The following is a 14170-nucleotide window of genomic DNA, read 5'->3' as shown; positions in this document are numbered from 1 at the left end:
AGTGTTGATCTTCATGTTCAGGAATAGCAAGGTCCTATGCATAATTGTTGTTTTTATTCTCCAGTCCTTATGCCAAATGTCAATGATGTCCTCCATACTAGCATAATTCTCAGTTACATTTTTTGGTCACTAGCATCAGAGAAATCTCTAGGCACATTCAGGGCTAACTGAATCTAGAAGTCTATTATATACTTCTAGTACTACCACAATAAATATCTATCTGTTACCATCTTTCCCCAAGTCAGTTTTGATACAAAAAATTATTAACATGCAGTATCTTACTATTTCTGTATTCGTGTTCTAGTGACACTACTGTTGCTCTAGTTTTATACTGTCTTCCTAAGTCCAAATTTCACATCCTGCACCTACAGTTTCAGTCCCTCAAAATTCTTGCACAATTCTTAATATTTGCATAAGAAATTTCCAACTGTTCTTACTGGCATTTTATACATGTTCAGACTGTTCTGTCTCCCACCGATCTTCCATTTTCTAGACTAAACAAATCATTTCAACCTCTCTTCATGGGTCAAGTTTTTCAACCCACTTATCATACTTGGTGCTTGCTTTTGGCCTCTTTCCAGTTTGTCTACAACTTTCTTCAGCCATGGCACCCCAAATGACATAATTATCCAGCTGAAGCTTCTCTCCTGGAATTGAAAATGACATTGCTACTTCCTGTAGCCCACATGTATCACACTTCTGTTAATATGTCCCAGAATGATGTTTGTTTGCTTTGTATCAACACCATAATTTAAACTCCTACTCACTTTGTAATCCACTAGTCTACTAGTCTACCATTCTCCATTTTGTGCAAACAGCTTTAATTTTTTGCAGTTCTGTACATAATGCTATTTTATTAATTTCAGTTCATTCCTACAATTTATCAAAATAATTTTGAATTTCATCCTGACCCATGAAATGCTTGGTGTACCTCTAATTTGGTTCTAGCTGGTTATATACGTGTTCTGTATTTTGTCACCTCATTATGGAACAAATAAAAACATTCTTAAGATAAATCCCTGGTGGACTGTCTGTGAGATGTCCATCTCCAATGATTATTTGAACTGTCCTGAATGTGGCTGATAGAGAATATGTGATGTGTGATATAAGTCCCTGGGTTAATTTTGATTGCAGTACTCCCTCCCCACTGGGACATTCTGTCTTTGGACTGAATTCTGGGTCCATTATAGCAGGTTGTACTTATACAAATTGTGCTATTGACGTAATGCAGTGTGATTAAAATTGCATGTACTGCTCAAACCAGAAAGGGACAAAGAACTGGACTTTTTATGATCATTCTATTCACCATCTGCTTAACAAGCTTTCTGTGCCACATGATGAACTTTGTCTTGTTGGCACTTTTCCAGTATTTCTGTGTTTTACTACATGGTATTAAACTGATTAATTGACATTCAAACATACTATATCAAATAGCTTCTTATCTGAGTAAGCAATAATTGAAGATGGCTACAGAATTTCTGTCCTGTTTTAACAATTCAATCAAATTGTTAATTACATTTTCTAAATAATAAAAGGATAATTCCTAATATTTTGAACCTTCTGAAAGATATCTGGCCAACAGCTCTGTGGCTTTCCAGCTCTCTTTTCTTAGGAATGCCTTCTTATCTTTACATTCATCTTGGCTTTTTTAAGTTGCACACAAAATTCTCCTAAAACGCTTACACTGCCCTTATTCTTAGATTGAAAGCTTAGAGCTGAGGTCACCAAAAATGTAGTCTTGTGGTAAATTTACCATGAACCACAGTACTATTGTTAGACCAGGATGTTCAGTGGTAAATTTACCATAGGAAAATTACATGTTTTTGTAACCTTACTGTATGTATCCCTACATTTCATCTTCCCTTTTTGTCTTCAAATTCTTTTCAGCAACGTTCTCAGAGATTATTAGTTATTTTTGCTATGTGTTTCTATATAATTCTGCAGGGCTCCCCTCACATTTTTATTTACACTTTTGTCCCATCTCACACCTTTATCTGCTTCCACCCATTATTCATTCTCCTCAGTGAACTTTTCTTTCGTAGATCACTCATCTAAATTAAACTTACTTCATGAAGAAAAACTGTCCTAAGGCCTTGATCCAGGAGACCTTGCAAGGCAAACTCTCATTGTGCTTTATGCAAGTTTTTGTTTGAGATTTGTGTCATCTCCAGACAATGGCAAACAACAAATTCACTAACAGGGCCATTAGCTCTCACTTTCACTTGATTACAACTCCGTTTTCTTTAGGTTGGTTAACGAAAAGCCCAACTTCCGGTAGTTGCATCTCTCAGTGCTTTCAAAATAAGAAAATAATTCTTCAGGAAATATCATAGAATCATAGAATCATAGAATCATCAAGGTTGGAAAAGACCTCTAAGATCATCGAGTCCAACCATCAACTCAACACCACCATGCCCATTAAACCATGTCCCTAAGCACCACATCTACACGTCTTTTAAATACTTTTACAGGGATGGTGACTCCACCACTTCCCTGGGCAGCCTGTTCCAAGGCCTGACCACTCTTTCAGTAAAGAATTTTTTCCTCATGTCCAATCTAAACCTCCCTTGGCGCAACAACTACCGAATCAAGTACCATGAGGAGAATCCTGCAAGTTTGGGACACTTTTCTGGTTTTGACACTTTTTTCACCTATGTCTACTCAGTTGTTATTCATTGTTACTCTACCTCATTGTTATTACAGCCATTGTTCTTATACTCCAGCCCTTTGTATGTCCAACTGATATGTAGAACAATAATTTTACTTGAGAAGTTTATTGTCAGTTATATAATGTTCTACCGACACATTGCATTTTATTCTGCCAGGTCTTCGATCATACATAGTACAATGTTTTCCTTGTTCACTGCACTGTATAGAGGGTTAATTTTTTCCCCTTGTCAGAATACTCTAGTGGACTAGCTATTTCAATGTCAAAGAGAAGAATCATATGAAGGGCATCTGCTAAGCTGGCTTGTGGCTACCAGTAAGGTAGAGGTGGAAGGGGAGAGGGCCAAGCAATGGACCATGTAACTGTTTTCAGGAAACCCTGACAAAGTATTTTTCTTCCAAGTGAATGCCTCTGGAGATTATGTGGTTAGGTTGTATTAGTTGTCCTATATTTTCTGTCTTTTCGTATTAGTGTGCAGTTTAAAGCCTTCCTATATCGATAGCCAGCTTTGCTGCATGGAAATTCCCCACTAGTAGCTCTTGATGTTGTTTCTTATCATTAGCATTGCACTTTAGGGCTGTCTGTGTTTCCTCTCCTTCTACATTCCCTCTTTTTTCAATTCCACACCTGTGAATCCAAAGCTTTGACTTTCTCTTTGATGTCCTTCTGCTCTGATGCTGAATGGCTTGACATTTTAATCATTATTTCACTCCTTTCTGCAGCAACAAGCAAATACTATTCCCATTGCACTACTCTGGAATCTAACTTACTTTTATAAAGAAGCACCATAAATTACTATAGATTAAATAAAATTTGCATCAGTACTTCTGGCTTCCTCCTGGAAACCATCTTTGTGCATCATTGGGGGCTGTTTGAGTTTTATGTTACAGAATGCTGGCTGGTTTCCCAACCCTTTTATCTTTCCTCTTATCCTTCATAAACAGACACACATCACATATTTTAATATGAAAATGACTGTAACAAGAGCAGGGCCACTGAAAAAAAAAAAGCAAAGATCTTTTTCTCCTTTGCTGAAATAAAGAAACATGAACCATTTCAAATATTTGTTGAGCAACCCATAGCAAAATTTGAACAAATAACTTGTCTGTGGACTTTTATCCTTTATAACTCCAGTTGAGGTTATTACATTGTTAAATACATCTTTCCTTTCAAAGTCACCTTTTTTTTCCTTTTTGATTCTGAAATTCAGTATGTACTGAAAGCAAAAGCCATTCCACAAACTTTTCCCACATGGCTGTTTTGCTTGGGGCTTGAGAAGTCTTGATCTTTGACTCAAGGCTTTGCTGGCAGAAGCCCTGTGTTCAGTTACAGCTCTACTGGCAAAACTGAACCGTTCCTCCAGTACCATTTTTTCCCTTATGGGAATCATTTCACTGAAGTGCAGTTTTCCTCATATTCATGTTCAGAGCACCATGGCAGTGTATTATGTCATTACCTTTATTGTAACATGATTTCAGAATTTCATCCTAGAATCAGAGGAAGACAACATAACGTTGCATTAACATGAGGATATGTCTGGTTGGAATTACATATTAAGGCTGTATCAGAATAACACATCCCTGTCTTCTTGTAGATGCAGTGTCTGCTGTTTTAAACATGGAGAATGCCACTCAAGAGCAGAGACATAATGCAGCTCCTTCTAGTCTGCAGCAAACATAGTGCAATGAGAAATGTCCATAAAGCTGGCAACTTGGGTTGCTGAAGAGTTTTGCACACATGGGAGCTTTCTCCCATTGTTAAGGACACCAGCATCCCCCCTTTGTACCCCAGACTAGGGAAAGCTGAGGAATGGAAGCACATTCACTCTACCTCCACTGCTGCCATGCCGTGGCTGCCAGATGGCTGTGTTGGCAGTAGAGAACCAGTGCAAAAATTCAGAGTACCCTGTGGTTTCTCAGCCCTCAGGGGACAGAGGCAACTGGGCCCTGTGCTGAGGAAAGGAACAATCCATAATACCACCTTCAGCTTTCCTCCTGCGAGGGAAACTTTGCCAGAAGTTGCCTGGATGCAGCCCAGGCACTTCACAGGGTGTGTTTCTGATGGCAAACCAATACAAATTAAAAACAACTCTACTGACGCCGCTGTAGTTACATTGGTGAGACTCAGCAAGCTCAGAGAGAAGCTCATTTGTCTTCTCCTAATCCTAGTGCTTCAGCCTCAGACACCCACTGAGACAGTGTCTCTTGCAGACTCAGAGTGACCCAGCTTGGCTTGACTTTGTGGTACTCCTGGAAAGAGAATGTGTTGTTGTTGTACAGGATACTTTGTCCTGTGGTCCTCAGAGCACTGCTGCCTCTGGTACAACTAAGTGACATGGTGTTTTTAAAATATTTATCCTCTCAGCAGCCTTAGTGCGTGTTGGAAAAAGCTACCAAATGACAAAGGCAGTCATGGAGGCATATGTCCATGGCTATCATATGTCCCTGCCTCTCTTACCTTCTCTTTGCTCAAACAAAAAACTGCATGAAATACTGGCCAAGTGTCTCTGAGAATTTATTTTCACTTGAAGTCTTATATAATAAGTGCTTATGATTTACTGTGTAAATGACTACGGCTATGACTAAAATTACTTGGCAGCTTTCCCCTGCTAGTACATTGTTGTGAGGACTGATTTCTCTAGATGAACTGTTTATGTGCTTTGAAAAAGAGGTCATCTTTTATTCCGCAGTAGAATAAGGATTTATTCCTTACTACTATCAGAAAAATGGAAACTTTTGTCTTCCAGTGCCTTTTTGTCAGGCATAGGAGATCAGGACATTTATAGATACGCAAAAAGTGTGGTGCATGTACATTACTCATGTTCTGGCATCCACTTGCAGAGTTACACATAGATTGTGTGCTGGGAAGATGTCTGGCAATTATCCTGTACTTACCTACAGGTTTTGCCCAAGACAAATTCCTACTAAGCTCAGTGGGAGTTCTGCAATTGATTTCCTTGGAAATTTGATTGGCGTGAATAATTACACTGTCTGGCATGTTCATACTTGAAGGACTTACTGTATAACAGTCAATTATTTCAGGTGAAAGCAGTTTTTCTGATGATCTGGTTGTACTGATGAGTTTGTATATCAATACTGCTGCACCATGTACAAGTCTTAAAAGGGGCTTTGGCTTATGAACTGACATAAATGAACGTGGAGAAATAGGTTACAGCTATATAAAAAACTAAATAGCGCTAGGGAACATCCCTGAGCATCAGAACTCGGTTGTCTGTGCCGTAAAATTTTAAAAATCCTCCGTGGCTTGGGTCAATTAACACTTTCCCCACCAGTTCCTGGGCATAGTTCAGGAGCTAGCACAGGCCACAGATCATTCCCAATAAGTGGTTTGCATATGACCATCCTGTTTTAGAGAATAAGAGTTTAGCAGTAGGGACACAGGCTGTCCTGTGATGGTTGGCCTCAGTGCCAGAGCCAAGACTCAAGCACATTTAATTTGCTATTGCAGACATTGTCACAAATGTTGAGGGCAGTTTTTGGCAAAAGCTTCTCATGGTATTGGAGCAAGTTTATTTCTTACTCAAAACTATTTGCAAACTCTCTTCCTCTTTGTTTTGCAACTTGACAACTCACTCTGTAGAGCCCTGCTGCTATGCAACAGTTCCAGCCTCCATGAGCAACAGCTGTACCTTTGCTGGAATGACAATATTTACACAAGAAAGGGATTTCTTAAGGGTATGCTTAAAAAATGCAAATTGAACCTGTTTTTCATTTGTTTGCTAACAGTCAAAATTGTCTTTAAAGCTTAGTGACATAAAAAAAGAAATCACTACTCTCCCTTTCTAACTATCTCCAGAAAACTGCATGAAACAATGAGAAAACAAATACAATTTTGCAATGAAAGAAATCTGCCTGAAACCAACCAGACTGTGAACCGTGCCTAGCAAATGCATCTTTTTTAGCCTAATCCAACAACAAACATGTCTGTCATGGAGAAATACTCACTAAGTTTTAAAGTCTTTGGAAGTCTCTCTGAATTCTTCCACTGTAGGCAGCCCACAGGAAAAAAATGGGGCGCTGGGCAGAGAGAAGGAGCGCAGTGATCCCTTGGGAGAGACCCTAGCCCTGAGCCACCACTCTTTCCCTGCCCCTTCCTCTGCCCTGGCTGGGTGGCCAGCTGTGACCTTGAGATGCCCTGCAGCAACAGAGAGATTCATTCCTAGAGATCCTGAAATTTAAGTGTGCTCTTACCTTCCAAGTAATTACAGAGAGACTGCCACGCTTGCTCAGCCAAACACAAATGAATAATTGCCTATGATTTGCTTTTACAATGTGTTTAAGATATACAAGTATTTCACTCTGCTCTCAGGAAATGAGGGAATGAAATAATTGCATTGTTGCTATGGAGAAAATATGTGGGCTTGTAATTTTTTAAAACTCTGCATCAACCTATAAAAAAATCATAAGTGCAGCTCCACATGGCAAAATATTATTTTTAATGGCTTCTTTTTAGTTGCCTTCTTTTTATCCCTAGAGGTTTGCATTTCTTCACTTTGGAAGAAATCTTTGTTTGATTGTTTGTTTATTCTTTAAATGAAAGCTGATATTTTTACATAATCATATGACTTTGGGAGCCAGTTTTAAGAAAGAGACAAAGAAACTTCTGGTAAAAATCATGACAATTGGCAAGGCATGACAACTGGCAGGAAGACTCCAAATCTTCCCAGGCTATTTTCAAGGTACTACTTACACTTACAGTAGTATGTACTACGGTAGTGTATACTGTATAGTATATACTATATTTTATTAGGATTTCAATGACACCATTATCTAGAACTGTTAGAATGGCTTTACACTTTGTTCCAGTATCAGTTAACAGTTTTTTGTTACAAAGATGTGTTTCCTTTTCATTATAGCAATTATTGCTGGCTGCAATGAAAGGAGAGAAATACCTTCTAAGACACTTCTAATATAGCCCTATCTGGACTAGCTCTTAAAAATATTGCATGTGTAAAAAATGTGACGTGAGATATTCTCACTTCAAACCAGAATGATCTGTGTTTTTGACACTGATGTAACACATTTGCACTGAAGCGGCAGGAGGTTGAGTTTTTCAATAGGGCAGACCTAAGCGTGGGCAAGGTCTGTCTAGTTACACGGCTGGGACTCCACAGCCACTATTTGTCTGATGGGAGACCAAGTGCCAAACATGCGGTCTTCGAAACAGCCAGCATGGAACAATTATTTCATACGAAACATGCCTGAGAATTTGGTTTCAACGAATGGCAGGCAATGGGTTTTATGTGTTTCAGCCCAGTGTGGCTCTCTGTTTCAGCCCAGTATGTGCAAACTGCCTCTTTCCTGCAACTTCTGAAACAAGTTTCTGTGCAGTGCCTGGTCTTCCCCTTGCTGCATTTTTTAAAAATGAAATTAAACACAGGGCCCTATTCAGCTGAAAACAACCCCTGCAGCTGTGACTGCCTGAGGTCTGCGAGTCTCTTGTGCTCTGGAGATATTAATACAATTCTTAAAGGAAAATATCCCCTTTCCAGCAGCCACTGGAGGAGGCTATTAGACATAATGATAATCCCACCCAGCAGAAGAAAGTCATGCCTGTCCACAGTATCTATTTCTCCTGGGCCTAATAGGGCAGCAGAGAGCACTGGCTGAAAGTATTTTTTCTTGGCCCAGCTTGAGTAAGAGAAATATTAACAGATCTATTCCATGCTCTGGTATTTCAACTACGCCTTCTGGACCTAGAATATGGAGAAGTATGTGGATGGATGAAGCAATTTATAAGGCTTCATAGCAGGAATCTCTCAAGAAGAAAAAAAGGGGGGTCATCCTGCACATGTTTCCTCTGATTTCTGGGAGCAGCTTAAAGGGAGAAAGAAGAGGGATTTGTGATTTGCCTCCACCTGAGGGCAAGTGGGTTTTGTGCAGTTTTAATTTGCCCCTTTCTCAAGAGTTGTTCTGCATGTTTGTGAGAGAAAGGTGGAGGTGGGAGTTAATGGTGGAATTAAATAATAAAATTTACAAAACACAGAATTAGGGAAAGATTAAGGTATGAGGGGAACTCTGAGGGCCCTGATATGAAGGGGATTCCCTTTCGTCTTTCTGTTTGAGAGACAGCTTGTTCCCAGAGCTCTGATCCAGACCACTGCCTAGCCTGCAGGAGCTTGCATGAGTTTCAGAGATTTCCCACTGGAAGCAGCCTGCATTGGAGTAAGCCTAGTAAAAAAGCACAACAGGTTTTAGAGCACAGATACCTTTAGTCTCCTAACGCAAAATAGCAAGGGATGTAGCCCAATTCCAGACTGCTTAGGATTAAAGAAGAACAAAGCGAGTGTTGAAATAATACCATTTTCAGAGGCCAAAATGTACCTCTACTTCAGAAAAACAAAAGTTGAGCCTATTGTACATGAACTATCTATGGGAGGCTGTGGTTGAAGGAAACAGATTATTTGTTCTAGATGTCCTTACTCATTTACAAATATAGTATGTGGCAGTTCAGAGCTTTTAAATTTCTTTGTTGACACATTTTTTAAGATGAGTGAACTTAGACCAGAAGGTGAGGATGCAAATATTTAGTCATGGTAGGAAAATGTTACTGGATTTTGGGCAAGTTCTATTTCTGCTTATCTGGCGTGCAGGTGTTTTGAACATTGATACCGGAACTTGCTATGGCAGGTGAGCAAGTAAAAACATATTTATATAATTTCATCTGGGAAGTTTTTTGCAGTAAAGTTGAGGCATAACTTAGTAAATTATGCTATCTTTTAGACCGCTTACTACCAATTGCATAATAGTGTTTAATGCTTATTAAACCTGTGTGTTTTTCTTCTCTAATGATGGCCTGAGTAATTTTTAGCAATTTGACAGTTTTTTTGCATAGGAGATAGGAACATACAGCTCAACAGGAAATGTGTTTGGCTCCCTGTCTTCCTTAATCTCCAGAGAAGTAGGGCCTCAACCCTTCAGCTAATTATTCCACAACTATAGCTGTTTAATATGTTCTAACTTGTGTTTACATTATTTGATTCCCAAAGGCCTTTGGCAAGACTATTTAAGCTGCTTATTTCTGCAACCCTGATTTAGTGAAAAAATTTGGGCAAGACTTCAACATGAAGCATACACATAGTCTCAGTGAGATAAATGATAACTTTGTTTAGGGCAACAGTGCTGAGCCTATATTAAGTATGCCTTGCTCTCCAAAGAAGGTGTTAGATCCTTGCCCGTGCCCACTGGCAAAATGCTGGGGCTGTTAGTGGGCATTCCCAGCATCCATTTTCCTCATTTCACAGCCAAAATAATTGCTTTTGGAGTATTTAGGACACCACAACAGTCAGCTCAGCTCAAGCAGCTGTCTGGTGAAACCGCGGCCGTGGCTCACCTGTACTGCCCAGTGCAGAGCTGTTTTGAAGTCTTTGTCCACCAGAGTCAGGTCTGCTCCCTTGTGCAGCAGAGTCTGGGTATGCTGGGGCCTGTTGTGGAAAGCAGCCCAGTGGAGTGAAGTCATTCCCTGAAAGCCACAAACCGGGAAAGCGAATAATCGTCACTCAGAGGGGCACCCTTCAAGTCTGTGTAGATAAGCCAGACAGTTCTGAAACCATTCAGGACTGACAGACTCTTCCCTCTCCCTCTTGATTTGGAACAATTAGTAGAAGCTTCTGAATTAGTGGAGTCGTAAGAGGGAACCAAGCAATTAGCTTTTTGGAGTTATTATAGAAAATGGATACAAATACAAATGCTTCTTTCGTACATGACTATAGCCTGTTATAAATAATGCATCAGGACTGTCAGGACCACGACGGCTGGGGGATGGTTCCTCACTGCTCAGTTTGGATTCTGTGAGAAAAGGCTGTTTCAGACTGGTGCTTTGACATGATGCAGTGTGATGTTTATTTTAGGTCTTATCTTTGATGCAAAATAAATATTATAAGCTAATATTCTAGCTGGCACTAATCAGCAAGCTAAGGAACTGGCCCTGTGATGTCACCAAAGAAGTCACAATCTAAACATCTCATATTTACTATTTAGGGAGAAAACAAAGCTATTGACCTGCATTTTCATTCCATCTTAGCTGTGTTCAGTCAGTCGTGGTAGACCAGAGAATTCATGGCCTGTATTTGCACCTTCATCAGCATTGTTATACACACCTATATTTTACTCTACATCCATAATATTAAAGATTCTCTGTATAAAGTTACTCATTCAATATGTTTCTTGAAAATTGCTAGTGTGGTTCAGATGTGGTAATATTTTACTTTTGGCAGGTGTTGTTTACTATCTCTTATCACGGAAACTGCATTTCAAGGGTCTTGCCTGGTTTCCAAAATGATAAAAAGCAAAACATGTAGAGTGGAAAAGAAATTAAAACTTGACATAGAACCCTATAAAGCCAATAGGCAACAACTCAGGTAAAGTATGAGCTATAAAACATTGATGCAGGCAGCTTATCAGTGCATTAATAGTGGAAGTTGTTAGCAGTGATTTTCTAACTAAAAGCTTGAATACCCTAACATTAATTTCTCTCACTCATCAGGTATCTTATAACACTTTTCAAGTCCCCAGATGGCTTGAGTATACGTGATGACAAAATAGAGCAGTTGAACAAGAGCAGTTTTGTTTTTAGTTAGGGTTTGCAAAGCTTAATCATGGGCGTTTTGGTTTTGTAAAACCAAAAATGAGGGTAAAATCCTGCCCTAACTGAAATGAATAGGAGCTCTGGCATTGACGTCAGTGGACCGAGGTTTTGACACAAGGGACTTAGTACTGTTGATGGACACTCAGTATCTGTGAGTGCTGTGAAGTGAGGCTTCAGTGAAGTGATTTCCAGCTGGGAAATGGATTCTCACCCCTAGTCCTGGAGAGCAGGAAAAATCACTGAAAGAGGAGAAGCTACAGTGTACTAGGGCAGCTTTCTGTCATCCACCCTCAGTCCATTGATATGGACAAAAAATCCTTGAAAAATCAACTTTCTCTCTGTTTCTTGTTACAGCAGAGTCAGCTGTAACATAAGAGTGTGAGAACTGTGGCTAGGGATGAAAGATCTCTCCAGTGCAGGGAGAGAGGTCAGTAGCAGATGCTTAGGGAGAAAACATAAGAAACAAGGCTTGATGATACACAGTCACCTAATATTTGGTAATCAGGCTAAAGACTTCCTATGACATCCAGACCTCCACTGGGTAACAATGCCTTTTCTGAAAAAGTAATTATTTTCATTTTCTTTAAAACTACTGCCTGATAATTTCTGTAGGTGTCCCCATCATTTTACATGTAAAAACCAGTTAATAATAATTCTCTTTTCATCTTCTCATGCAATTTATGATGCCATGGGCTTGTATTATATCATTCCTCTCACACAGTTGCCAAGCTGAAAGTCCTGTTGTAGTTAGTTTGTTCTAGCTGTTAGCCTGCCCATGAAAGGAAGCTACTCTATAACTATTACCATCTTTGTAGTCCTTTTCTTTTCCTGTTCTTGTATATCCTTTTTCAGATTACTCTTGCAGCTGACATTCAAGATGTGGGTGTACCAAGAATTCAGACAGAGCATAATGCTGCTTCCTGTTTTGTTCTCTTTTCTAACAATTCGTATACTCCACATATACGAATGTGGAGCACCCAACTGAGCAAAGAGCATTGAGCTGGTTGTAGCGGCAGCTCACATGTGTGGGCCTGCTGCATTGGGCACTGTCTAGCCTGCACCCATCTGATTTGTGCATGGTGATACCACCCTTGAGTGGCATCTGTAGATAGACTACTGTTTGTGATAGGAAGCATGAGAGTGACAGCAGAACTGTCAAAGCTGAAGATCCAGCAGAATATAACATTAAAGGTGAGACAGCCAAACAATTGCACATTTATAAAAAATAAGCAGCAATAGGGGACAGAAAAAGAGAAAAAACAAGAAATATACGGAAATATATATAGTGGGAAAATATAGCGTGACACTTGTTTTGCCCAGAATCGAGGCTTTTTCAGGGAATGTTTCTTCACATTGTCATCTCACAGGCTTCATAAGTAAACCCACAGAAAGCCACAGTTGTGGAAACTATGAAACCTCCAGATGTATTTCTTACTGTTTATGCCTTCATGCATTCATCGGGGTGTTTTTCGCGAGTGTAAGATGGGAAAACGGAAGTGTTTTACTTATGCCAAGAGAACAGCCCTGTTAGCTGCAATCATTTGTGAGGATCCACGTTTTTCAGAAAACATGAATATTCAGGGCTTGTACTGACACTTGAACAAATATCTCCTCAGTGCCAAATGACAGTGAGCTGGACTAAAAGTTCCAAATTGCATGTAGCGATGCATCACAGCAGAACATTACGGCTTGAAATTATGATCCATGGTTCCATGCAATCCATTAGCAACATAATTCTACACCAAGACAAAGCATACATCTGGTTTAGGTTGTTGTGAGCAGGGTCTGCAAACCATCCAGTGGATAAGGAAGGTTCATGGGAAGAGGGAAAATTAACAACCCTGTGGTGTTTCTGGCACTGTGGAGAAGAGATGCGTCCTTGAGCAATTGTTAGAGTGAAGAGAAACATATGAAAAGACATTCAGAGTCTCTCTTGTGTCTTGGCTTCTCTATTTGGAGAAGAACACATTTGGGAAGTTAACACTCTCCTGTGTATGCTCTAAATATATATATGCAGGGCACAATTCTTTAAGGATCAGAGGATAGCATAAATTTTTGTAGCTCCCTGACTGTTCTGTGTAATACCAGCTTTCTGATATTTTTCCTGGGAACAATACTTTAATGATGGGATGATTGATAAAGGTGAAGATTTAGTCCAACGTTTAACTTCAGAAGAATCAAAAGCAATTAATGTCTCGGCAAGTGAGTTAAGAAACTGATTCAAAGTACCTCATAGTTGGCAGTATATGGAGAAGGTTTATTAGCCTAAAGGTGCATCAGGTATAGTAGGAAAAATGAGATAATGCTTTGCAGAGTTCAGCAAAAGTGAAATAGAAGTTTTTGACTAGTGCATAGTCTCTCATAAAATTGATAGTACAGTGGACTTTTCTGAACAGCATGACTTGTATGCCCCCAGAGCCTGGGACTGTGACTTGTAGCACAAGCTCACCCACCTCATTGTCCTGGTGATTAATTTCACTAAGATTTGACTGCTGCAGAAGCACGTTCAGAAGCCTGCGGAAGCAATGACATAATCAGTGTGCTGTACTCTTGACTAAACCTGAAAAATTGACATTTTTTGAGAAACAAAACATGCAATTTCAAGAAAAATCAGTATTAGTGATGGGCACAGGTCAGAATCTGAGGTCTGAGCTTTGTCATATTAGAAAAGCAAATAGGACTTTATGGCTTGCTGTAACGACAGAAGTTTAGTGCTGGGAATTAAAAGCAGATCCACTAGGAAGAATTCTTGTGCTGATTGCCAGGCTAGAATCAGAGTGTGTAATAGTATACATGTGTGCAGTTTTTGGTAGCTTAGCAATTCATTGTCATCGTATTTTATGAAGTTTTCAACAAACAGAAATGCTAATGACCAGTTTCTACAAGGATTTTTCA

At 39.6% G+C, this 14170-nt stretch overlaps 1 protein-coding gene across 2 annotated transcripts in view; it reads right to left on the bottom strand.

The window, feature by feature from the left end:
• ANKRD55 (ankyrin repeat domain 55) overlaps positions 1-14170 on the bottom strand; it is a 46349-nt gene that overhangs the window by 17909 nt on the left and 14270 nt on the right. For both annotated transcript variants that reach the window (XM_075136559.1, XM_075136560.1), the window contains exons 5-6: positions 13729-13789; positions 10022-10150 (exon numbers count right to left, since the gene is read on the bottom strand). In XM_075136559.1, the coding sequence (XP_074992660.1) occupies positions 10022-10150; positions 13729-13789 (190 nt within the window). The remainder of the gene's footprint in view (positions 1-10021; positions 10151-13728; positions 13790-14170) is intronic.

This window comes from Calonectris borealis, chromosome Z (genome assembly GCF_964195595.1).
Source record: "Calonectris borealis chromosome Z, bCalBor7.hap1.2, whole genome shotgun sequence".
NCBI lineage: Eukaryota > Metazoa > Chordata > Aves > Procellariiformes > Procellariidae > Calonectris > Calonectris borealis.
This window is presented reverse-complemented; position numbering and strand designations above follow the sequence as displayed.